Consider the following 25752-nt stretch of genomic DNA (forward strand, 5'->3'; position numbering starts at 1 on the left):
CTTAGACCGTTAAAAATTTTATTTTCATTTTATGTCACCCCCCCCCCCCCCCCCCCCCCCCCTTCAAAAATCTTGAATAATGGAAGGGGAATAAAAAAAAGCTCAAACCGTTTTGTTCATTTCGTTGGTTTTCTAACAGCATAAATGCTTAATTTAGCAACAAACAAGTCAGGTGACAGCGAGAGTGCCAGCGAAAGGCAAGCGAAAAAAAAATAATAATAATAAAGTGTTATTTTTCAACATTTATTTGAGTGCAAGTTACAAACGTCATAACTTGCACACAAACTTTGATCAAAGACATTTTTTTTTCGTCTCGGTGTTATTTATGTTTTGCCACCCCCTCTGCTAACTTTGATAACCTTGGACATAAAAAGAATTCGAAATTTGTATCAGCCTTATTAATAGTTCCGTTTTTTTTTTTTTCAGAAAACAGATTTACCACAGAGTTTTACGATGGAGTTTTCAGGTATACCTTCCACATTATTTTTCAATTTATTTCCGACAGTTTTCAGGTTGTTTTCAATTCCTGACCTAATATACCCGAATGCTTGCTTAATATTAAAAGAAGCAAAAGCAAAGCCTTGGTGCTACATTCCGATTCGGAACTTGACCTTCTGTTTACTATACACAGACTTCGCAGCCAACTGTTAAGTGTACAGGACAATTGCGGGGCTAGGCGCTACGATCCTACTGACACTAACAGTCTCTCCCGAGTCAAGACTCGAACCTACGACGACTGGCTTGTTAGGCCAGCATCGTACCTCGAGACCAGCTGGGGAGGCTTGCTTAATGTTAATTAACTTAATTTTTTACCAGTGAGCGCTGTATGAACTCTGCGAATGCTGGCTCTCACATATAATTTAGTTGCCTCCTACTTAGTTTTGCCCATATCTGTCATCCTGGGACTTTTTTCTTTCGTATTTTAAAGATGATGTAGTTTGAACCCAAAACTAACAACCCTATTCAGAGCAAACCCATTCTTGATCGAATATACGACTTAATAAATAATAAAAAATGCATAATAATGAATAATAATAAATGCATAATTAAGGAATGGTCAAATGAAATAAAATTCATGTTATTAGAATAATAAATGCTATATATTAGTTGCAATGTCTGAGCGGACTTCAAAAACAAATTATTAAACTTAGATTTGTAACGCAAATTAAGTAACTGACGCTTGTTTAATCTTCCTTCTTCTCCTTTTTTCCCTCCACTTTCTCATCTTCGCAGTCATCATCATCACTGCACTTGACGTCGATCAATACCTTCCCAGTGCACTGTTTCTTCTCGATGAAAGCAATCGCATCCTGGATTTCCTTCAGTAAGAAAAGTTTGCTAATATGACCAGCAATCATGCCTTCCGCTCGCATCTCGATTGTATCCGTTATCATTTGCCGGTACGTGTCCTCGTCTGGATGTTCGTACAAATCGACATGTTTGACGCTATCAATCAGTTTGGCAGCATTTTGATCGTCTTGCTCTGTACGTTCCTTTTTCTTCGGGAGGTCATACTTTGGCTTGGAAGTCTTGAGTTTCTCAGGAGTGTAGAATGGATCAACTGAAAACATCTCGCCTTGTTCGGGGTCCACACTGAAATTAAATCGAATACAATTATAAATCAAAAAATACTATTTTTTCTGTTATAACTCACAAATCCGCCAGCAAATGAAGCAATCCGTTCCCGACTGCGTCATACGCTACTTTAGCCTTCTTTTCTCCCATCGCATCCGCTATGTTCTTGTAAAGCTTGGTGAAGCTTTTGCCAAAGCTAACCGTCTTGTAAGCACCTTTTTCTCTAACCAAATCCGAACTACTCTCGGTATCGCAGATGGCGATCACCTTCGCTTTGTACACATTAACAGCTAAATCAATCGCTGCCAGTCCCATTCCGGCAGGACCGGCAGTTATCAGTACCAAATCGTTCTCTTGAAGTGGACAGAACGAAGCGAATGTCAGCAGTGCTGTTCCGTGTCCGTAAGGCAATACCGTCATCTCTCGCAGGGGAATTTCCGATGGAACCTGCCACACGTCCCGATTTTTAACCACCATTTCCCCTACCAAACCTCCATTGGGGTCCTGCAAGTCATTCATTGCCACAACCCGGTCACCACGCTTTAGAAAGTTCGGATTGCTAGATCCAATCTCAACCACTTCACCGGAAACTTCATGACCTGGAATAAATGGAAGTGGAACCTTCAGTTCCGTATGCTGCCCGGAGATGATTTGCACGTCCGTTGTGTTAAGACTGCAGTAATGTACCTTGATGCGAACCTACGGTAAGAAAATGATTTTGAAATGCAGCAATTCTCAGTTCCGTTCTTATGTCAACTTTACCTCATCATGCTTTAACTGATCGACTCGCTTTACGGTTTCCAAAACCAATGGTTTACCCACTTCTCGTAGAACTGCTGCTTTGTGAGATTGCCTTAGCACGATCGTAATACTCCTGCTTACTGTCGCTGCTCTATATTTGAACGAGTTTATAACTACACCAAGCATTTTGTTCGTCTTAGACCGTAAACTTTTAACATCGAAATGATTTCACTAGCTAGAACAGTTACATTACGATTTCATGTAAAAACGATGTATAAAAAAACTATAATACCAATCTCATTCGTAAAATAGCCGGCTGTCATAACATTTACGATGAGCATTATTTTGGTTCGTGTTTCACGGGCTTACTGCATACATCTCCGACAAAATGGAGTTACATTTTTTGTGAATAGACCATTTTACGAACTGACAGGTACCACGGATCCTGCTGATGTTGATGTTGCTTTTGCGTGCATTATGCCAGCGGTTCCGAGCTTTCGGTCAAAATTTCATTCATGATTTCAGTTCAGAAACGTCTCGTTAAATAGTCTATACGCTCAGCAGCGAAGCGGAAACAATAATTTTGTTCGAGTAAATATTTGGTTAAATCACAGACAGACGTTCAAGCAAGAACAACAATAATAAAAAATTCCGTGTAAATTTTCAAAGAGAATTGCGTTATAAGTCACCTGTACACTAGCACCACCTGGTTACCTTACCACTCAATACATTTTTTTTTCGCTGGTGTACGAGGCTGGTGTCACTGGTAGCGCTATCTGGTTACGAATTGATATACTACAAAATACTTTACACATGTTTGGAACTCAGCTTAGACGTCTGTCTGCGGTTAAATTAAATTGTTATCCAAAATGGGTTTGTAAAGAAAGGCTGAAACTCGAAAGGCCGAAAAGTATGTATCATATACGAAAGGCTGAATGCACAAAAGGCTGAAACCACAGTAGGCTGAATGAACGAAAGGCTAAAACTTGAAAGGCTGAAAGTTTTGTAACTTGAATCATAATCGTTGAAAAATTCGGACACATGAATAGCAAATCTTCATAAAGTGACAGAGTTCAATGTTTGAGTATTAAATGGTTTGGGGGGGGATGCAGCCCGTTTCTCGTTTTTTAGGTCTACTGACTCGTTGGGGTGATCCCCTAGTTTAGTTCGAATGAGCGATAGCGAGTAAGGACAGCATACATCTTAGACAATCGAGTCGGCCGAAGGCCGCGAGTGTTTTTTTAGAAATGAACTTTGTGAATATTCAACCTTATGATTTTTCAGCTTTTCTCGATTCAGCCTTTCGTGTTTTTCAACCTTATGTAGCTTTCTGCCTTTCGTGATTCCAGCCTTTTGGATTTCAGCCTCTCGTGTTTCAGCCTTTTGTAGTGGACCTATCCAAAATATGTGTTCAATTTTCTGAACATTTAGTTTTTAATGAATTAAGGGTTTATTATTCTCTGTGTTTTTTCGACACAAGCAATACAGTGCAATTTTAGCTAATACCGGTCTTATCCATGGGTTTCCAGCACACTTGAAACAATTTTATTTCTAATTTAGGTTGCTATACAATACGTTAAATCGACATGATGGAGCCACAATGGGACAGTATTATATGTCACATATGGTAAGGAACGGCTTAAGCCACCTCCCTGACACGTTCGTAGCCGGCGCACTTGTATATTAAAATATATCCACCAATATCGAATAATACTACTGAAATATTTCTCTTATAAATAAAGTTGTCTAGCCCCTAGGGATGCTTCAATAACTGCATGAAACAGGTTCCCTACCCTACATACCCAGTGCATCAGCATAGGTGCGTCTGGGGGCAGGCTCGAAATCTGGGACAGTACAAAACCCAACAAACAATTTTGTTGGATAACGGCTTGTTAAGCTATAGTTCAGCCATAATCCACTGAGTAATAGCTTATTAAGCTGTAAATCGACAAAACTGTTTGTTTGGAATATCTTTTTTCATATTCTTCATTGTCTGTCTTGTTGCTAAATATATAACTAGTCCCTGCAGTGTTGAAGAGACGTCTTATTGAAGAGAGAAAATAAATTTCGGCAATGCTAGGAAAATTTTGAATAGGAAACAAGAAACATCCATTACTCAAAAACGGAAGAAGACATCTACCTATTTGCAATCACCACGATAGCCATAACCAAAACAGGGGTGATTGTGCAGCTCGATTCGAACGATTTTTGCTATTTTCGAGCATGTCACACACTTCCAGTTTTGCTTCAAGCTTGAAAGGAGCTGTCATTGTCGTTTGTCCTTTGGTTCATATAACCCACAAAGTCGAAAAAAACAATAAACGAAACAAAGCCCATCAGCGATCATTTAGTTTTGTTCAAGTTACTCGACATGAGATGCGCAATGTCACCCCTAATTGTGTGTATAAGCTAAAAGAGTTATTTTTTCTCAACAAATCGTTAATTAAAAAAATTATGTCGTACACTCCTTTCTGAACAAAGCGAGATTTTTTAAAATTGTAATAGTCGTCCTTCGAATTTTAAACGAAGAACAAAAAACTGCTCGAAATGTGTTAGACGACAATTGACGGGTGAACTGTCGAGCAGTTTTTTGTCCAACGATAAACATTGTCAAAAAATCTCGCTTTGCTTGGAAACGATACATACTCTGAAAAAAAATCACACGCTCATACCAAATGCTCATTACACATGAATACCAATAAACCAACCCAATCATTTTAACATGTCAACCCATATCGATTTTTATTGTAATCCACGATATTTTGACGTGTTTTGGCATTTGACGTGTTTTAGCATTAGTACCTGAGTGTGAAAAGATTGATTTTGGTATGCATGCCATGGAAAACCGAAGTTTAAGGTCCTTGATTTTGTGCCGTGCACTAAAACGCAAGTATATTACACCTAAATATAAAATGTTTCATCTATTAGCACAGAAGTAAGTGGAATCCACTTGGCAGTAACGTGTCGATTTTGTACAACCCTATTCGTGATTTTAAAACCGAAGAACAATTGGGTTGTTTAGCTATTCACGGATATCCGATTTTTATATATCATCTGAAAGAGTGTAATTTTCTGAGCGAAACGTGATTTTTTAAAACTGTATATCATTATCCTTCGATTTTTAAATGAAGAATAAAAATTCGCCCTAAATCGCTACAATGACAGTTGGTATATGGGTGAACTGTCATTATAGCGATTTCGAGCAGATTTCGAGTAGTTTTAAATCGTGATTTTAAAAGCGAAGGACAACGATAAATTTTTTTTTAAATTACGTTTTACTTAGAAAATGCAGATCTTTCAATTGATATAAAAAAACTGATATAGCTAAACAACCCAAATTTCTACATTTTTAAATGTCACGTTTAGCTTAGAAAACGCAGCTTTTTCAAATGACCTATGAAAAATTCGTTGGATGTTGAATTTGATGCATCGATTCTCCCTTCATTTATTTTGGTCCAGCCAATTTCAATTTCTGACTAATTTACCTGTATATCATTTAGTTTGGATACAAATCACCTAGCAAATCACTTTATTTAACTATCGATTTGTATCGACTCATACTGATAAATCAACCTTTAAACTGCTTCAAACTTTGTTTCGTCAGTCGATCAGTTAAAACGATCAAGCATCGTAAAAACCTATTTTGAATGGTAAAAATGTTGAATCGCAGTTCAATTATGCTGTTGTTTGTGAATGACACCCAATGCTTTCATATTTGTCAGAGTAATTAAATTCAGACTTCGGTAACAGCCCTGACGATGCGTGTAGAAAAGACAGGCCGTGTAGACATTTCGCCAAAGACCACGCCGGTTGACAGCAAAAGGTAGAGAAAAAATACAGAAAGCTTTAGTTCTGCTAGTGCAAATTCGAGTGATTTTCAGTTTTATCAGAAAAGTTCTCAAAGTTCAATCAAAATGGATATTAGACCAAATCATACGATTTACATTAACAATCTGAACGAGAAGATAAAAAAGGAGGAGTTGAAAAAGTCGCTCTACGCCATCTTTTCCCAGTTTGGACAAATAATGGACATCGTAGCTCTGAAGACGCTTAAAATGCGTGGTCAAGCCTTCATCGTATTCAAAGAAATCGGAAGCGCAAGTAATGCTATGCGGACGATGCAAGGTTTCCCGTTTTACGACAAGCCAATGCGTATTAACTACGCCAAGACGGATAGCGATCTGATAGCCAAGCTGAAGGGTACTTTCAAGGAAAGGCCGAAGAAAGCAAAGGCTCCAAAACCAGTTCAGCAGGAGGAGAAAAAATCAAAAAAGCAGAAGAATGCCGAATCCGGCGCAGCTGCAAGCAATTCGGCTACCGCCGAGCAGCCACCGAATCAAATTTTGTTCTTGACCAATCTTCCGGAGGAAACAAACGAGATGATGCTGTCCATGTTGTTCAATCAGTTCCCAGGTTTCAAGGAAGTGCGGCTGGTACCAAATCGGCACGACATTGCCTTTGTAGAGTTCGCAACCGAGCTGCAAAGCGGTGCTGCCCGAGAGGCCCTGCAGGGTTTCAAAATAACACCAACGCACGCGATGAAGATTTCCTTTGCCAAGAAATAGGCTGCGGAATTGTATGCGCGGTAGGTTTAAGTCTTTATTTCACAGATTACGAATCAACGTTTTTGGTATGAATGTGAATTTAAATAAACCATGCAAAAAGCATTGCACTCCGCTTTCATGGTTTTGCTACTACTTCTGCGGCTGTGCGATGTCTTGTTTGTTTGAGAACATTCGTTTCGTTTTTATTGGGTTTCGCAGTGATTGACTGCCAGAAATATCACACATATCCCTAATGGACACCGTCTGAACTGTGTGAGACGATAAGTTTTATCATGAAACTGGACATGCAGCTTCATTTGCTAGTATTTTTGCAAAAAATTGAAGCCTGATAGCGACCAGGTAAGTAGTTTTAACTGTTATATTATGAAATCTATATTTGTAAAGCGTTATTGTAAACATTAATGCTCTTAATATACAACCGTTAATTCAAACAACCAATCAATTTATTTATTTTACATACAAGAGAAAGCACAAAATATGGTTAAATGGAATCTGTGGTAAAGCAAAGGTTTTTCTTTACAATCACTTGGAAGAGGAAGAACCTCCTGCTTGGTTAGATGTTGGTTGTCGTTTGTGATGCTCCACAACTGCCTGCTGTGCTTGACTTAGATTCTTCTGTCCTTCGTATACCAGCTTCCGAATTTCGTCCTCATTTTTCTTGTTAACAGTTTTGCTGACAGCCTGCTTCAGTTTGGCAGACTCTTGAAATTTATGCTTCTTGGATTGGATTGGGGCGTCTGTGAAATAGATTAATGGTCGTTTGACTCTTGAGAATGTCTAGTCAAACATAAGTTTGCTATAATAGCTTAAAGATTTTAATTTTAATAGTGACTGCTTAAAAATTTTGAATTATTATATTAGCTTAAAAATTTTGAATTGAATTAAGAAAAGTGCACGAAAGACTAAATAATTTAAAACGAATTTACTCACTTTTTCTTTTACTGAAAGCGTTTCCCTTTTTACTGACGACTTTTTTGCTGCTTGGTGGTGCTTTAGATTTTACCTTCATCTTTCCTTGAGCCATTTTGATCACTCGTTATTTATAGAATGCAGGAAAAATCAGTATTTTAATTGGATATAAACACTGGGAACTGCTTCAAGCGTGAGATGCAAAACATTCGATCCATGTGATTTTTGTCAAAACGTCAACTCGCGTTTTTTTATTTTCTGTATGCTCCAGAGTTACCAGACCTGTTTAGGTTTCCGAAAAAGTTCAAATGGGCGTGAAAAACTTAACATGAATTTTTTCAGTTACATTTTAAAAACTTAACTTGCCGACACAATTTTTCAATGTTTAACTTGCAGAATGTATTTTAGATTGTACATAATCTGTAGGCAAACGTTTGTGTCGAAATACAGTATATAAGTTTTATGCTGATTTGTCTGTGTATCTGGCATCTTTAGTATGGTTTGACAGCACATGGTAGGAAGTGAAGCACGAATATTGTTATGTGATTCTTGTTATTTTTACGTTTCTAGCGGCGCCCGGTTATCACGGTTATCATTAGTTTTTGCAATACAGTGATGAATATTTGAAAAGCGAATTTTTGACTTGCAATAAAATGCTACGCATCATTGTTTCGACGGGTAAAATTTCAAATATTTACTCTGTAACAAGTCGTCATCTATTGTTCTTCCAGCTATCCGTCAACTTGCGTGCACACAATCATTTACTAGATTGGCAGCGAAACCAACTTCCGGTGTTTCCTCGTTAGCCAGCAAATTCTCGACTTTCTTTCAAACGGGTTTCCATCCAACTTTGAACCCACGAAGCCTCCGCTTTGGTTCAGTGCCAGCTAACCCAGTCACTCTGAATGTGGCAACCGTGGGTGGACCCATCTGCCTACAGCAGCCATGTCGTACGGTTACCAAGTTTTCGATGCGTAAAGGCAAGAGGAAGACTGTGAAAGCGGTGATCAAGCGTTTCAAACGATTAGAGTGGGGTGGATGGATAAGGACACGAGCCGGGCGGCATAAGCATATGTGGAAGAAGTCAGCAGCTCGTAAGCGACGTCTGCGACAACACGTGCTTGTGAACTCCCAACAGGCCACGCTGCTGGATAAAATGGTAACTAAGTACTGGAAGCGCCCGCGGCATTATATTAATGACCCTTATACGCCGTATCACACCCGGGAGGAATTGCGCGAAACTAGGAGAAAACCGTTGCGCTATTAAAAACGCTAATAAAAGTAGTCACTGAACGTTGATAAATTTAATAAAAATTTATTGACAAACTTAACACTTGTGGTGATCATTGTTACTGATCAGCAGTGACTTTGTTCTTGATTTGTCCAATCGTTTCGATTTCACTGTCGATAACATCCCCAACTTTGAGAAACTCCGGTGGATTACGGTGCATACCGACGCCGGCCGGAGTTCCAGTGAGAATGACGTCCCCAGGCACAAGCGTAATTGATCTGCAATGTATAACGTTATATACAAATATGTCCAACTTCTAGATTAAAGAACTTACTGTGTCGCCCGTTCGATAATATCATCTATTCTGAATACCAATTCGTTAGTATTTCCTTTTTGCTTTTCCACACCATTTACAGAACATTTGATAACCAGATTATATGGATCCGAAACGACCGACTTGTGCACCACAGCTGGGCCTAACGGACAGAAAGTGTCCATTGATTTACCGATCAGGAATTGTCCCCCATTGCGGGTCTTTTGCCAGTCCCGAGCGGAGATATCTTGAGCCACCGTGTAACCGAACACATAATCCATGGCATTCGCACGAGACACATGCTTCGCTTCCTTTCCAATGATGACTGCCAGCTCAACTTCCCAGTCGATTTGCTTCAATGGAAAAAAAAATTTTTTTGGCTAAATACAATTTACAAAAGTCTAATCGAACTCACATCGGTGATACTGTGTGCAATCACCCCGTCGAACGGTCCCACGATGGTCGATGCATATTTGCTGAAAAACATCGGCTCCTTCGGGATGGGTTTGTTCTGCTCTTCGCAGTGTCCCCGATAGTTCAGTCCAACGCAAAGAATCTTCTGAGGGTTGGTTACCGGTGACAGTAAGCGAACATCTGCCAAAGGGATGTTGCTTGCTTTTTCCACCTTTGCCTTAACTGCATCCAACGAAGTACCCGATTTTATTAGAGTGATCAGATCACCGGAGAAGCTGTTCGATATGTCGGCAACTTTGGTGCCATCCGATGACAGCACACCAAGCCGCTGCTTGCTGTCGGAACCGGTGTTGAACTGGACAAATTTCATTCTGCTTGATGGTGAATTTGAAAAGAGCCTGAAGTCGGTGCAAAAAAAAAAAACAATTCTTTTAACTTATAAATTAGATAACAACCATTTCACTGGCATGACTTACCGTACAGAGCAAATATTAGGAAGTGATTGTTTGTTATCAGTCGAACGATTAGAAATACTCGTGGAACCCACAGGCGTAAAGCAAGAATACGAACTGCGGTGAATACTACCAAGCAGCACAGAAGACCTCGTTCGAATGAAATTCATTCTGAGCAGAAATATTTAAACCGGCTGGAATGAATAGAGACCCCACAGAAGGTGACTTAAGTCAAATGCTTTATTTATTTATTATCGCTTTATTTTTAGTCGTTCACCACAACATACTCACAGACAGCAGCAGCCAACATGTGTTGCAGTTGAGAGACCGGGTTTTTTTCTTTTCTGCCGAAAAAAATCGTGTTATCGAATCAAAACAAACACTTCGTAAGGACACGCACACTTGGAACTGTTCATTGATGAAATCGCATTTGCTGCGAGAAATGAGAATGAATTCATTTGCGTATTAACGTACACCGTACCCTTTCTTATTAATTATTTAGAGAAAATGTGAGTTTTTTCGTATTTTGATCGGTTAATGAGTAAATATAAAACATTTACTTTACAGTAGTTCAGGACTCATGTGAATATTAACTAATTAAAATACCTAAAATACAACTTGACAACTTCAAATCCGATCAAATTATCACCAAAGACTAGGGATACCATCCGTCCTGATGTAGCAGGACATGTCCTGATTTTGAAGTTCTATTTGAGCGTCCTGATTTATTTTTTATATTTTAGCACTTGTCCTGATTTTCTTAAGATATTTAATTTTGCTGTGTGGTAATGAGCAGAATTCTCGAAAATTGTTCAATAAATCTAGATAGACTTTACAAAGGTCCTATCTGCTTTCATCGTTTTTCCGGAGCGTCTTTTCATTTTGGTAATGGTTCAGCTTTAGTAACTCTCCCAAGCGTGGTTTTCGTTCAGAAGGCTAGAGTGATCCCTCCGCTATCGACCCGTGCAAATAGCGTGTCATAAAAGGTGTTTAATAAGTTGTGATGATTAAATGAAAGTGATCGATCAAAAAATCGTTTCTCTCGAAATGTTTTCGATTCAAGGTCGCAACGCTCACTGCGATCGAATTTTTTTCATTTGTTGAATCTTAGAAGAGTAATAAGAAGAATCTTCCACGCGTTGACCGTTACCATTAAGCATCTGGCATTTTTTAAGTTTAAGTTGAAACAGTTTACATGTGTTGAATTTTTAAAATATCAACTAATGCGTAACAATTTAAAGTGGTTTGATGAAAGTGACTCGTCAGAGATACACTCAGGTTTTTTACTATGTATTTTTCTACACGGATTCTCGAATTAACGGGTTTTTCACGCGGATTTTTTAATTACCGCGTCTTTCCACGAGGTACGTATCAACGCGTAAAAAAAACTGAATAAAAAACTAATTTACTGAATGTACAGTAAATAAAAGAGTTTTCTATTGTATTTTAAAGGGTAAATCATATATTACGTGTTATATTTGCTCATACATCGAAGAATAGAATGGCTAAGTCAAATTTTTGCCGAGAAAAGGTGTCCTGATTTCTTACTTCGACCAGATGGTATCCCTACCAAAGACAAAGTTGTAGTTGATTGTTTCCTTTTGTTTAAAAAAAACATGAAATGCAAATTTCCTTCACCATCGTTTAAAAAACTCATTGTTTATCTCTGAGTTCTTTTTCAATTAATATTTAACTTTTTCTAACTCCTTTTCAAGCAATTTTATTTTAAATATCAAAGCCAGCAGGACAAACCCTCGATTTTTTGAGATAAAATTTAACTAATATTTTAAGGTTTTTAACAATACCTTTCAAATGCAATCATATCTATCAAAATCAGATGATCGTTCCGAAGGTAATTTAGATTCAAGTTGGTATATAAAAATAAATCATAAATCGTCGACGAAAAATAAATAGAATGTCAGCTCTTTTATCGTCAGGTTTGTCCAATTATCGTCCGGGGGGTTGATAAAGTCATAGAGAACTATTCTTGTGCAGGAAGACGCCCTGCATTAGGAAGTACCATCATTCAAGAAATTATAGCCCAATTAAAGAAATTGGGGATCCTTTAGCCTCTTGTCCAGTAACTCCTATCCTCTCGATCCTCTCCGTGTGGCCGACTGGTGTACGAATAACCTTAGGGAAAATCGGGTAACCAACCCCGGGAGAATCACTGGTCGTATGTTGCTAGGGAAGGGGCCTTCTTTTGGAAGGTAATTGGGTTGTTTAGCTATTTACGGATTTCAAAAATCCGTAAATAGCCAAAAGAGTGTAATATTTTGATCAAAACGCGACGTTTCAAAATTTTATATCGCTATTTTCAGATTTTTGAATGAAGAACAAAAATCGGTCTAAATTGCTTGAATGACAGTTGATACATGATGGGCAAACCACAGGCTAACAGACATAACACTGGAACCTAGTTCCATCGTAACAAAAAACGATCATTTCAATCGAATAACAGTCATCGCGCGACAACGCCGTCTGGGGCGTTGTCATGCAATCTTATAAAAATTTTGTGGCACCCCATTTGACACATGCAGTAACGCTAGCGCTGATGTCGAAATACAAAACACAGCGCGAACACGGCAGCAGATGGTGCTAGTGTTACCTACGTTGTTTATTTTACTTATTTGGCATTCCTTCATAACATGGCCTGATTTATAAAGTTTTTCCAATTCACTCGGTTATGCACTGTCCACCGGTTATTCACTGCGCCCCTGGTCGTCTTCTTCCTACCGGACTAGAGGCAAACACCATCTTCTCAGGGTAGATGTCCGGCATTCTTGCAACATGCCCTGCCCAGCGTATCCGTCCTGCTTTAGCCACCTTCTGAATACTGGGTTCACCGTAGAGTTGCGCGAGCTCGTGGTTCATTTTTCGCCTCCATATTCCGTTCTCCTGCACGCCGCCAGAGATCGTCCTTAGTACCCGTCGTTCGAAAACTCCGAGCACTCGCAGGTCCTCCTCGAGCATTGTCCATATTTCATGCCCGTAGAGAACAACAGGTTACACTCCGTACGGGGGCTCAGTATGTTCGTACGCAATTGCCTGTGGAGCCCATAGTAGGAACGACTGCCGCTGATAATACGCTTCCGAATCTTTCGGCTGGTAATATTGTCCCCAGTAACCAGTGAGCCAATATAGACAAACTCATCGACTACCTCGTACTCATCGCCGGGGATCGTAATGCTACTGCCTAGGCGTTGTCGGTCGGCTTCGGTTCCGCCGGCTAGCATATACTTCGTTTTAGACGCATTTATCTGTCACCCAGTCCTCGCTGTTTCCCGTTTTAGTCTAGTGAACTGTTCGCACCGCCGCAGTTGTTCTGCCGACAATGTCCATATCATCAGCAAAGCAAACGGATTGACTGGATTTGTTGAAAATCGTACACACTAAGATTTTATGACCGAGTACGGTAAAATAAATTACCGAGATTTTAACAGATAAGATCTCGGTAAAAATCTTGGTAATACATTAAAACACCGAGATTCTGTAAAAGCAAGAATCAAAAACCTGTCAACTTTAACGAGATTCTCGGTAATGTTCAACTGTCAAAATACTACGAGAACTTCGGTAAAATTTACTGAGGTACTGAGGTTGCGATTTTTGTTCGTCAGATAACCCAAAATATGATTGAAACGAATTTATTAATTACTAAGTCAACTGATTCAACTTAACACAGCTTTGGTAAAAACTGGAGAGTTTTATTGCTAATACGAAATAAAGTTACATCTATCATTCTGTAACTTCCATCCTGCGAAGCAACTTGGTAACCTACAAAATTGATTGAAAAAAGAGAAAAAAGCAGCGAAAAAACGAGATCTGAGAAAAAATGAGAAAATAGTCTATACTCACTCAATATTTTAGTTATTATTTTTAGAATTCTCCATAATAATAAACAGCCGCAAAACCTGCTTTTTAGTGAAGCGCCGGTTATTTTAACAGTTCAGTTTTTCGAAATCTCGGTAAGAGTTTTTATTGTTTGACGAAATCTCGGTTAAATGATATCAGGGTTCCGAGATTCGGTATTTTACTTTACTGGACTCTGAAATTTTCGGATTCACGGATTTTTTTCGGTAAAAATATTTACGACATTCCGTAAACACGTTCGGTTTTCGATTTCTGAGTATTTTTCTCACTGAACAACGGTAAACTAAAATGTTTTCAAGAGGTTCGGTATTTTATTTTACCGAGAAAACATTACGCAATTAGGTGTGTACCCCGCGTGTTGATATTCGCTCGATTCATTACACCCTGTAGCGCAATGTTGAATAGCAGGCAGGAGAGACCATCACCCTGTCACCTGTTACCTTCGTAACGTACTGAAATCATCCGAACGATGATATTTTTGAAAATTCGTTCGAAGTGTTATGTCTGTTAGTCTGTGGGCGAATTGAAGCGATTCCGAGCAGATTTCGAGCAGTTTTAATTCGTGATTTCAAAAACGAAAAACAACGATATAAAATTGTTGAAAATCACGTTTTGCTTAAAAAACGCAGCTCTTTCAGATAATATACACACTTAAAAAATTTCGCCGAATTTCGGCATTGTTTGTGCCGAGATTTGGACAGCCGAGTGCTCGGCAACCATCTCGGCTGAATCTCTTTTGCCTAGAATCTCGGAAAACCAATATTTGACAGATGTCAGTTTATGCCGAGAATCGCGGTACACAGTTGACTGTGCTCTCGGCAAATCCAGCCGAGGAGCGGCAAACCAGTCTAACGACCTTTCGGTTATATAAGCTGAATGTTCGGCACAGTAAAGAGCCGTTTTTTTTTTTTTTTTTCAGTGGAATCCAATCACAGAGAATAGTTTCGCTGGAATTTCGTTTTTATTTTCAGTGGAATCCAATCGCAGAGAATAGTTCCGCTGTGAATTCGGTAGTTTTCTTTCAGAAGATAAATTATAAGCTCGATGAGTTTTAGTAAGTAAAGAAATTTATTCATAATAAATCTTGAATACTTATCTTTATCTTGCTCGCCAGTAGGGCATTGAGCAAAACATCTAGTCTAAAACTACGTCTAATGCCTACACACTTAATTTATCTCGGCAAATTTCCCAACAGCTGATTGAGCTCGGCAAAGTTTTTTTCGCTGAATTTATCAGCTGTTGAGTTCTCGGTAATAAAATCTAAGTGTGTATGCTTAAAACAAATACGATATTGTATTCACACGATTTGAAACTACACTTTTTGAGTTCCAGCCACTTCCCACTAATCTGAACTACATTTTTTTCGGCTACCGGATTGTAAACACTTGTAATTTGCACAAATTTCAGTCAAACTTGTATCTGCTTCCTGTTTGCTCACACGTAATACGCATAAATTCGCACTAAGAAAAATGGTGGCAACTCGTTCATGAGAATGCCAGCTGTATTGCCGAAACACGGCAACAAGTAAAATGTATGCCGAGATACCAGTAATGTTTTTGCTGACCTCGGCATCAACAGTGTTTAACGATAAATTCAGCAAATAGAGACGAGATTCGTCAAGCTTAGTTTTGTGGACGAAGTCTCGGCAAAATGATCTAACGACTTTCGGCAACCGGCATTTTTTTGCTGAAATATCGGTTGAATCCAAAGTTGCCGAGTGAACTCGGATGTTTTTTCGCCGAGCTCGAGATCCAGTTTTAAGTGTGTATATAACATATAACTAATATAGCTAAACAATTCGAGTGTCGGACTCCATGTTGGGAGCGGTTGAACTACCGTTCTGTTAGTGAACCCAATAATCGAAACACCAAAGCCAAAAGTCCTGGTGGTATTCGAAACATGAAACAGCAGAGCGACGATGATCCTCCTGCAAGGCAGTGGGGTTGGTTGCGAGCCTGCACCAGGACTAACGATTGGAAACCCGGAACATGGAACAGGGCCGATCTCTGAATTGGGTTGTTTAGCTGTATCAGTTTTTCATGTCATCTGGAAGAGCTGCATTTTCTAAGCAAAACGTGATTTTCAAAAATTTTCTATCGTTTTCTTCAAATTTTTAAATCACTCGAAATCGCTACAATGACAGTTCGACCATATACCCACTGTCATTGTAGCGATCTGGAGCGATTTTTTATTTTTCATTTAAAAATTAAAGGACAACTATACTAAATTCTAAAACATCAGGTTTTGCTTAGAAAATAACACTCTTATACCTGATATATAAAAATCAGAAATCCGTGAGTAGCTAAACAACCCAATTTCGTTGGAAGCACTCGAGTACTTGCTGGTGAATTCAATAGCCGTGACTTCAACACCGCAGCGCTGCAGAAGGTGTGTTGGAAAGATTCTATGGTACGTATGTCCGGGATGGCTGTGGTAGACTGCGTCGCAGTCACTGCGGTGATACCCATGAGCTGGGTACAGCTTTTATAGTGATGGGCAAGATACAGAAGGGTATTAGCCGATCACTCCGCGAATGCGGCGGTTGAGGATCAATGGTCGGCATTTCTCGGACTTTACCGACGTCAAAACCTACCGTGGCGCCATCATCGACTCAGACCATTACCTAGTGATGGTAAAGATTGGCCCAAATCTCTCCATTGTGCACAACCGCTCGATACCAGCGCCCGCTGCGGTGCAATCTCGCGCGACTAAGGCAAATCGACGTCGCTGAAAACCACGCGCATTCGCTCGAAGACCGCGGCCTCGAAAACTATTTAAGCACCACGAAAACAGCCAACAGCATGTGAAACGAAGCCGACGGAATGAGTGGTTCGACGAATAGTGTCAGAAGATGTTAGACGAGAAGAACACTGTTTCGATACTAAAATGTCGCGTCGACATACTGCTTTTCCAAGTCATCCGTCATTTATGAGTGGATTATCCGGCTCATTCGAATTCTGCAGAGGACATCGGCAAGGCACTCTTGCCTACTCTTTCAACGCAATAGAAGGTGTTTTGTGACGAGCGGCGTTCAATATACGGGGTACGATTTTTAACCGATCCAGCCAATTCATCTGCTTTGCCGATAACGTAGGCATTGTCCACAGAATATTTGAAACGGTGACAAAGCAATACATTAGACTAGAATGCGAGGCAGAGAAGGTTATGCTGGAGATCAATACGTCCAAAACGAAGTGCATGCTGGCTAATGGAACCGAGCCCAACAGCACCCGCTTAAGCAGTAATGTGACGATCGACGGCAATGAGCTCGAGGTAGTCGACAAATTCGTCTGCCCTACCTCATTGATAACTTCGGAGGACGATACCAGCCATGAGATCCGGAGGCGTATTATCTAGAGTAGTCGTGCCTACTGCTCCTATACAAAACGCTTTTATAACCGGTTGTTCGCTACGGCCCCAAGACGTGGCACTGCTCGAGGAGAACTTAAGAGTACTCGGAGTTTTCGACCGACGGATGCTAAGGATGAAGGAGGATAAATCACGAGCTCTAGCAACTCTCTGGCGAACCCAATATCTCGATGGTGGGCAGAAAATGTTGCACGAATGCTAAACAACTACCTCAAACCAGCGTTCACTGGCAATCCGGTTGATACAAGATGAAGAGCGCAACGAGGTTACAAATAAAGTAAGACCAGACGAGCATTGGATGCCAACGGGACTGAAGAAATGCGGCCAGGAACCGAGTTTATTGGAGGAATTTTGCTCAACAGGCTATACCACCCTCTGACAACTTTACTCATTACTCAGATATATCGATTCATAAAAAAAATCAGCTTTTTTCAAATGTTAGTCTAGATCAGCGGTTCTCAACCTGGGGTACGCGTACCCCTAGGGGTACGCGAGAGCCTTCAGGGGGTACGCGAAAGAAAAATCAGTAATGGCGGACAAAGCAATTTTTTTTTAATAATTTTTCTGTTGTTCAAACTTGCTCTTATAACATGACTGTAGCAATCAAACAAATCACAGTTCAATTTGAAACCTGAACTAGACTACCACAATATGATCTACCACTACTCTCTCCCACTCTTCGAGAACATTCCAAGCCAGGGGGTACAATTGATTTGGAAAATATCGCCAAGGGGTACGCGGACAAAAAAAGGTTGAGAACCGCTGGTCTAGATAAATTTTCGAAAAATGAAGTATGCTAAGCTGCTTAGTTTAGTAAGGTCTACATCACACCTACGAAGTTTCACTAAATTCTCATAGGATGCTGCCAACCCGCTTAATCGAGTTCTCCTGATCGCGCACGATAGGACTTGTTGTTACAACCAACAGACTAGAATAGCTTTATTGTGTGTTTCTTCTGATCATTTTAACATAGAATAATGAGATTGGATCGCCAGCTGTGGAACTGCGACAAGTTGCGTTCTACCGCAACACCTCCATTTACTTTGAAAACTGTTTTAGGAAATTTACACCTTAAACTTTTTTTAAATTAATATTTGCATTTACACTAGTTTTTCGAACATTTGTTTCATCAAAATGATATTGAATATAGATTCTGAACATCACTTTCTATGCATATGCAACATAAAACTGTCCCTGAAACGTTACTGTGCGAGAATGAGAGACTTCACAGCTGCCTTTGATAAACTGATCCGTCGCATAGTCGTCGCAAAACTTGACAATCATGGAATCAAAAGTAATCTTTTACTGTGGTCTCAATCGTACCTCAACGGTCGCCGTCTAACCGTTGCTATTAGGGATTGTCAATCCTGATAACGTTTGGAATACCGCAGCGAAGTTACTTAGGACCGCTCATCTTCCTGCTCTATTTTAACGACGTGAACTTAGTTATTGAAGGACCACGGTTGTCTTACGCGGATGACCACAAACTCTATCTTCAAGTTCACACAATTGAAGACTGTGATGCTTACTACGGGAGTCGCTTTACGGTGAAGTGAATACAGTCCTATTACGGGACTCACGTAAGTGAGAAAAACGTCGCGAAGTGACATCTGCCGTGAAATCTGGGTTATTATGAGTGTCATATCACTGAAGTGAAAACGGAATAAACGACGTTTTGCGTGGAATTATTTCACGACCATTTTGAACGGTGGCATGATTCCACGAAGAAGGGATAAGTCAGGAAAATTGATTGATTTGTGATCTAATGGTGAATATTGGATTATTTTTCAGTAACGAAATAAATCAGAATTCGATCCTTGCCCCAAAGCGGTCAAAGTTTCAATTTTTTACCGATGAAAGAAATTTTTTCGATGCCAAATGTCTTAAGCAGGTATTACACGAAGCAAATATTGCTATTTTTGGAACGGATTTTATTTTGTGCAAATAAAATTCGTACTAAAAATAGCAAATATTCGCTTCGTATAATACCTGCTTTAGAAATGCAGAAAACGTCAAGATCTGCTGGAAAACATTCTCATTTCACTTGTCCTATTCTCAATCTCACTTGAATTGACTCCCGTAATAAGCACCATCACTCCCTTCAACATCAGCTACATATTTTTGCCGATTGGGGCCAACGGAATTACATCTAATTATTTCCGTTCATCGATTATTTCATTTTCGTGGTAAAAAAAACAGACTATACATTAGGGTGGGGAATCGTTACATGGAAAAAACGAAACTTGATAGCAGAAAACCAGAACCAAGTTTTTTTTTGTTCTATTTGGAGCCCCAATCAATCCTAAATTTATCGAAAGTTGGTTGGTTTTGTCTCCGCTTGGCGTATTGCATTTCAAATTTATATGGAGATTTGTATGGAAAAACCAACTTTTTTGCATTTTCCATGCTAAAGAGCTCAAAATGGCTCAAACCATAGGTTTCATGACTTCAAATGGTAGGTTTCCTGATGCCTAACAACTTGGCCGAAGACATAAAAGAGCTAGGATGTCCCAAAAAATACTAGAGCTGTTCAAGTTAAGTATGTCGAAATTTATGTTGCAAATATTTTTTTCTGCCAACACTGCCAGTGTACCGGCGTTAGTCAGATTTCCATTAGGAGTAACCTCTGAAACACGTTGTAGATTCTACCTACGCCTAGAATATTGACCTGGATTTGTTTGTTTGATCCAGCTGAATGTATAAACTCGTTACGACAGGTTATTTCTGATGGGAATCCTACTGGCGCTGGTACATTGGTAATGTTGGCAGGAAACAAGATTTTCTGCATTTGAATCGACATACTCAACTTTGAACAGCTATAGTTCTTCTTAGGGACATCCTAGCTCTTAAAAGCCTTCTGTAAAGTTGTTAGGCATCTAAAATTCTATACTTTCGCATAATGTAGTGCATTATTAGATTATTATTGAGCTCTTTAGAAAGATAAAGGCAAAAAAGTAGGTTTTCCCATATAAATTTTGATACAAATTTGAAATGCAATGCGCCAAGCGGAGACAAAACCAATCGACTTCTGGTTAGTTTAGGGTTGTTTGGGGCGCCAAATGGAACCAAAAAAACTTGGTTCTGGAAAATAGATCACTTTGCCCCACCCTACTATACATTACAAATACGCTTTGCTAGGGACAGAAATCGAGCGAGTAAACCAAGTTAAAGACTAGGAAGTAGTTTTGGATTCCCAGCTCACTTTTAAACTTCACATTACGTTTTCTGTTTCTTCGCCACGTATGGAGAGAAAAAAAAAGATCAACACGGGCACCTCGCTTCTAAGAGCTGATGTAGTCTAATCATTTGTCTGTTTTCTCCGATAAACCAATGCATTATTTATTGCGGATTGAGAGGATTCAAACTTAGTCATAACGTGTACAGATCTTGAGTTGTACATTCAAGATGAAACGACAATTGAGCCATATTTCCATCGCCGCTGACGATATGTTCATTTTTCTTTAACTTTTGACTCATAATTTTAGTAGTGTGGCATGTGTCTTTCCCTAAACGATCAAATATATTTTAAATGATCTATTCAGCGTGACGAAAAAGTTTTCAAAAATAAATTCCCTGATTTTCCATGATATTCCCTGAAATATAACATTAATTTCCCTGTTAGTTTCAGCATTCAACACAAAAAAAATGCATCAAAGATGAACGGGACTTCGACATCCCAATGAAAAAGTATTCGATCGGATGGGAAACTAAACAGTGAAGTCCCGTAGTAGATTTTTATGCTGGAAAAAATCGGTTTTGGCGCTGAAAAGCCGTTTAAAAGAATCGTGTCTCGGTAAAGAAAAATTATAAATTCAGCAAAAACGCATATATTTCTAAAATTTGAAGAGACAGAAGTTTTGTGTCTTAAACGGAGTTACATAAAATTTTGTGATGGCGTGTCAGAATAAAAAATTGGTGTCGAAGCGCCATCTCAGCAGCCAAATCGCGAACTAAACTAAACATCAAATTGAAGCTCTTATTACACCGAGAAACTTTGCTGAAGACTGCAAATCGATTGGATAGAATATCAGGGCCCTGGAACTGTATTAAGCTTTTTTGATGGACAATTTTTAGAAAAAAAATCATAATTCGCTAATACTTGCTACCCGATGAGACATCTACTCCACACAATTTTGTATTCTTTTTCAAATTTTGCGTCATATTTTCACTCAAGTACTTAAAAAACTTCTGTACTCGGAAGAAAATGATGTAATTATTCAATTTCTATCGAGAAAAGTTTGTAAAAAATTAATTTGAATGAACTCATAAAATTATCACAATAAAACGTGAAATTCAGATAAATTATATAAAAAAAATCTCTGAAGCGTGAAGAGTTGAAAATTTTGTATATTCTAAAGTTTCATAAAATTACAAGATCTTCTTCGCGGCTAAATTCCAAACTAATTCAAACATCCAAATTGAAGCCCCAACTATACCAAGAAACTTTGTAGAAGATCGAAAACCGATTGGTCAAACGCTGAGAGCGCTAATAATTTCGTTCTGCTAGATTCCAATCCTGGCCCAGTGTGCAGTGTAATTTAATGTATACGACCAAAGACTGGTTTTGTATAATTATGGAGCTTCCTCACATTCGAAAACTCGACTTAACAAAAACAAAGGGACTTATACAGAAGCCGAGTAGACTCGACCATGTATTAGGAATCAATCAATTAATTGAATAATAATAATAATAGATACATGAAGTCATCATCATCTAATCGATTAACGCTCTGTGGATTGAAACTTTAAAGTGAGATCTCGATTTGTGGGGATTTATTATATTATTTGGAATTTTGAAAATGAGAATGTTGAAACACGAAGTACCAAAAAAAGCATGACTAAAATAAAATCGATACCAAGGGAAAGTCACTTTCGGTTGCTTTAGTTGTTCTGCAATTTACGTCCATTACTTAATGCTGTTACACTGTATTTCTGTTTCATTACAATCGAATTCGCACACGCAAACCCGTGCCGATTTAGTGCACGTGTTTTTATTAAACCATCACGCCAGTGACATCGAGAGCCAACTGACCACAGACCTATTCATTCTTTCCCACACATTTTGTCGTCTACTGCTACTGTTCAGTATGCCATACTCAGAGTTTCAATGCCTTAGTTACGATATTTATGTATGTTAGCTGTGCACTGGTATTATAAATGTGTTGGTAAATATATAAGATCAATTACAGGATGTAATTAATAGTAATGTTTAAATAAGTGTAGTTTCTTCCACTGTTTTGCGTACACACACATCTACCTTTCCTTTTTTGATCACTTGTCATTCTTTTATATCTTCCTAGTAATTCTACCTTTCAGATTTTGTTGAATATTTCAAAGAATCAAATCTCTAAAGTTAAAAGTTACTTTTTGCTACTCCATGTTTTTCAACGACACTTATTTTTCTTGTTTAAACCAAGAAGAAAACGAAGTAGAATGAAACATGCTGAAATAAACTGTCAAACTAAAAAGAACTAAGATTGGACCAAGTGTATTCGGTCATTTCCTGTAAACGTTTATCTCACTTATCAAACCAAGAAATGCAACTTAGTTCTAATGCTATGTTATATGCGTGTGTTTCTATTGCTCCTCTTTGGAGAATGATTGCACACCTAACCGATTATGGTATCAAAATGAAACAATAAGAATCGGACATTCGTTCGTGACGATCTATTCTCTATTGCCCTCCTACGGAGGGAATGTTCTTATCTTTCAATAGTGCTCCATATCCGCTGCTATCTTTATCTTAAAAATTATTTAGGGATGCTATCTCAAGTGATTGAAAATTTTCTACGCAAATTGGTTTGCTTGGTTTTGTTAGAAATCCTATACTGATTAGTTATGCTGCAGTGTGGTCGCTTCTTAGGATAAATGGATAGTTCAATGTGTCTTATTATGTTTGCTTTCAAATAGTCATTTGCGATAAAAATAATACCTTCTCAAAGCAGTAGTAGTAGTGGTAGACGTAGTCGTTCAGCGTTGGAGTTTTCCGCGTTTAGCCTGTGCAAACTTCGGAGTGGTCGTCCCAAGCGTTGACCTAAATAAGTCAAAAAAAGAGTCTAATATTAGAAACGCAAGCAGCCTTACGCAACGCGCTCATCAGTCTTCTCACCTGGCATTCACGGCTGCAGTACCACTGATTGCCGCAGCCGGCGCACACGAACTGCGCTTCCCGCTTTTTGCATCCCTGACACTCGGGGACGTCATTCTCGAAGTCGGGCCCATTTCCGCCGCGTGTTGTGATCACCACGTTCGCTTCCCGCTCCCGGTGGTGCTGCCCGTCGGCACGCGGGGCACCGGAAGAACCATGATGGTCATCGCCCTCGTCGATTACCAGCCGATCGACGCTGTCGTCCGCTTCGTCGTCCTGCAAAAGGAGATGCGCTTAGTTCAATACGGTTCTTTCTTTAGCACGTGCACTGTGGAGAAGGGTTGTTTTTTTTTTCGAAAAAGACGTCAACGATATTGGCTTCGAAAGAGGTGTTGAAAAGTTTTTTTTAATCCGGCCCGGTTCTTCAATTATAATCAAATTATTGAATTAGCACGACAGTTCAGTCTTTTTCAGTTTCTTGACTGGTGCTAAAACACAGTTGACGGTAGTAATGACATGAATAATTCCGATTAATGATATTAATACAACTGACGAACGTGGTGTGGAAAAACCTTCACCAGATTAATCATAAAAAAGTAATGCAAAAACCAACAAACCGGCGTACTTTAATAAAAGAAAACTGAAACATCCTCATAGAAACTTTGTTAGCTCCACTTCTAGCTGCAACTGAGAACGGCTGGACCCTGAGAAACTCATGTTCGGAAAAAAACTTCGCGAAATCTGATTTTGCTTTAGTTGAAAATTTTTTTTTTCAAATCTGCCAAATTCTAAGGCTTTGACGTTATCATTGAAATTTAAAAAATTGCGAAAGTTTGTTTTGAAACTAGTTTTCTTCTAGTATTTTTTCCTACATAATCAGAGAAGTGAATTTTGTGCTATTTTTCCTCATGCAATTTCTTCAAATTTATACAGAAACGCCTTATTGGATTAGGTGGGTGTCTTCAACAACATGATTGATAAACATTCGAAAATAAATGTACAAAAAATTTTGCACAAATGGTGTCAAAAACTGTTAAGTTTTGTGCAAAGCTGAAACAAAACTCTGTGAAAATATTTTTTCCAAATATCACAAGCACTTAGTGCTCTTTTGCGAGCTCCATCAAAAATTCGTCTGAAGAAGCCATGATCCCTCGAAAGCCCCTACAACTGCATTTCCTCGCCCATCGGAACACTCACCATGTTCAGGAAATGCTGCTCCCGTAGCCGCTGCAGCTGCTTGTGTTGCTCTTGAAGCTGCTGCTGATGGGCCAACAGTGACTGCTGCAAGTTGGACGCCACGACTGGGGTTATCGTGATTTCACTGTTCGACTTGGACAGATTCAGTCCGGTGTTGGCCTGGAGGTTCGCTAGAGCGCCGGAAGTGACGGTTGCTGCCTGTGAGCTCATCCGCTCCGGAGCTGTCAATAGGCGGGCCAGGGTCGGCGAGAACGAGGTAAATCCGGTGGCGTTAGGCCGGGAAGAGGATTTAGTTAGGATTCCATGTAGTAAGGAATTGGTCGAACTGTTGCTAGTCTGTGATTGGTTAGTGCCGTTCGTATGGCTTCCAGAAGTATGATTCATTTCGGCGTTGGTGCCGGAAGTAGAGTTGGAGTTCATTACCGGGTGCAGCGTAACTTCTGGATACGCTCCTTTGCTAAGATTGGCGGCAGCATTCTGCTGCGATTGCTGCTGCTGCTGATGGGAAGAAGATGAAGAATTGGTTGTAGCTGAGGCAGTTGCAGTTGTGGCAGCCACAGCAGCGCTGGTCAGGCTGCTCAGATTGGAGAGCAAATTACGATCGGATTGGCTCATTTTGGCAAATTGCACCAGGACATCTTTGAAGGATAAACCGGGTGGGTTCGAGCTGCCACCGGCGGCGGCCGGCAGGTTGTTGGAATTGCTCTGGGACGAGTCGTTGCTAGAGGGACGGGAGTTCTGAAAAGAAGGGCGGGGTCGAGAGTGTAAGCAACTGGGAACATAAACGGAGTGTAAACAATGTGCGTGGGATGTGCGTTCTCTACATGTTGGGGAGAAAATGATTCAGTGCATGTTGTGATGAAGGATGCAGAAAGGAAGGAATTGGTAAGCCAAACATACATAAGCAATCGTCTTCGTGGGCATAAATAGTCAAACGTAAGATTCAGTAATGGATTGTAAACATAGCTATCATTTGGTGGTATTATCGCTTTTTCAACAAATTTTTATCCTCCCAGCCAATATTGTTT

General features: G+C 39.5%; 6 protein-coding genes across 10 annotated transcripts in view; 2 read left to right on the forward strand and 4 right to left on the reverse strand.

Moving 5' to 3' along the window:
• Positions 1-1077: 1077 nt before the first annotated feature.
• On the reverse strand, positions 1078-2656 carry LOC129722428 (quinone oxidoreductase-like protein 2). Its single transcript, XM_055675873.1, has 3 exons — positions 2338-2656; positions 1655-2274; positions 1078-1593 (listed from the first exon to the last, which is right to left on the reverse strand). Exons 1-3 carry the CDS (start codon positions 2500-2502, stop codon positions 1185-1187), a joined length of 1194 nt encoding a protein of 397 aa, XP_055531848.1. The 5' UTR covers positions 2503-2656; the 3' UTR covers positions 1078-1184.
• A 3450-nt stretch (positions 2657-6106) lies between these two features.
• On the forward strand, positions 6107-7051 carry LOC129722289 (U1 small nuclear ribonucleoprotein A). The gene has a single exon (XM_055675615.1). It carries the CDS (start codon positions 6231-6233, stop codon positions 6879-6881), a length of 651 nt encoding a protein of 216 aa, XP_055531590.1. The 5' UTR covers positions 6107-6230; the 3' UTR covers positions 6882-7051.
• Positions 7052-7302: 251 nt separating this feature from the next.
• On the reverse strand, positions 7303-8047 carry LOC129722290 (uncharacterized). Its single transcript, XM_055675616.1, has 2 exons — positions 7812-8047; positions 7303-7618 (listed from the first exon to the last, which is right to left on the reverse strand). The coding sequence occupies exons 1-2, from the start codon at positions 7903-7905 to the stop codon at positions 7404-7406; spliced, it is 309 nt and encodes a 102-aa protein (XP_055531591.1). The 5' UTR covers positions 7906-8047; the 3' UTR covers positions 7303-7403.
• Positions 8048-8299: 252 nt separating this feature from the next.
• On the forward strand, positions 8300-9121 carry LOC129724852 (39S ribosomal protein L35, mitochondrial). The gene is made up of 2 exons (XM_055680093.1): positions 8300-8468; positions 8522-9121. The coding sequence occupies exons 1-2, from the start codon at positions 8444-8446 to the stop codon at positions 9055-9057; spliced, it is 561 nt and encodes a 186-aa protein (XP_055536068.1). The 5' UTR covers positions 8300-8443; the 3' UTR covers positions 9058-9121.
• On the reverse strand, positions 9086-10623 carry LOC129724851 (fumarylacetoacetate hydrolase domain-containing protein 2). 2 transcript variants are annotated; one of them, XM_055680091.1, is made up of 5 exons: positions 10492-10623; positions 10225-10394; positions 9750-10146; positions 9356-9687; positions 9086-9299 (listed from the first exon to the last, which is right to left on the reverse strand). In XM_055680091.1, exons 2-5 carry the CDS (start codon positions 10368-10370, stop codon positions 9140-9142), a joined length of 1035 nt encoding a protein of 344 aa, XP_055536066.1. In that variant the 5' UTR covers positions 10371-10394; positions 10492-10623; the 3' UTR covers positions 9086-9139. The 2 variants fall into 2 exon arrangements, with proteins under 2 accessions (XP_055536066.1, XP_055536067.1); XM_055680092.1 differs by lacking the exon at positions 10492-10623 and having other exon boundaries at positions 10225-10476.
• Positions 10624-22349: 11726 nt separating this feature from the next.
• The window catches only part of LOC129721976 (probable serine/threonine-protein kinase kinX), a 118699-nt gene continuing 115296 nt past the window's right edge, over positions 22350-25752 (reverse strand). Inside the window, exons 5-7 of one of the 4 annotated variants that reach the window (XM_055675123.1) lie at positions 24725-25219; positions 23549-23803; positions 22350-23473 (exon numbers count right to left, since the gene is read on the reverse strand). In XM_055675123.1, the coding sequence (XP_055531098.1) occupies positions 23432-23473; positions 23549-23803; positions 24725-25219 (792 nt within the window). In that variant the 3' untranslated portion in view covers positions 22350-23431. Of the gene's footprint in view, positions 23474-23548; positions 23804-24724; positions 25463-25752 lie in introns of all 4 variants that reach the window. The other 3 variants (XM_055675122.1, XM_055675121.1, XM_055675124.1) reach the window with 3 other exon arrangements.

Source organism: Wyeomyia smithii, chromosome 2, assembly GCF_029784165.1.
Source record: "Wyeomyia smithii strain HCP4-BCI-WySm-NY-G18 chromosome 2, ASM2978416v1, whole genome shotgun sequence".
Lineage (NCBI taxonomy): Eukaryota > Metazoa > Arthropoda > Insecta > Diptera > Culicidae > Wyeomyia > Wyeomyia smithii.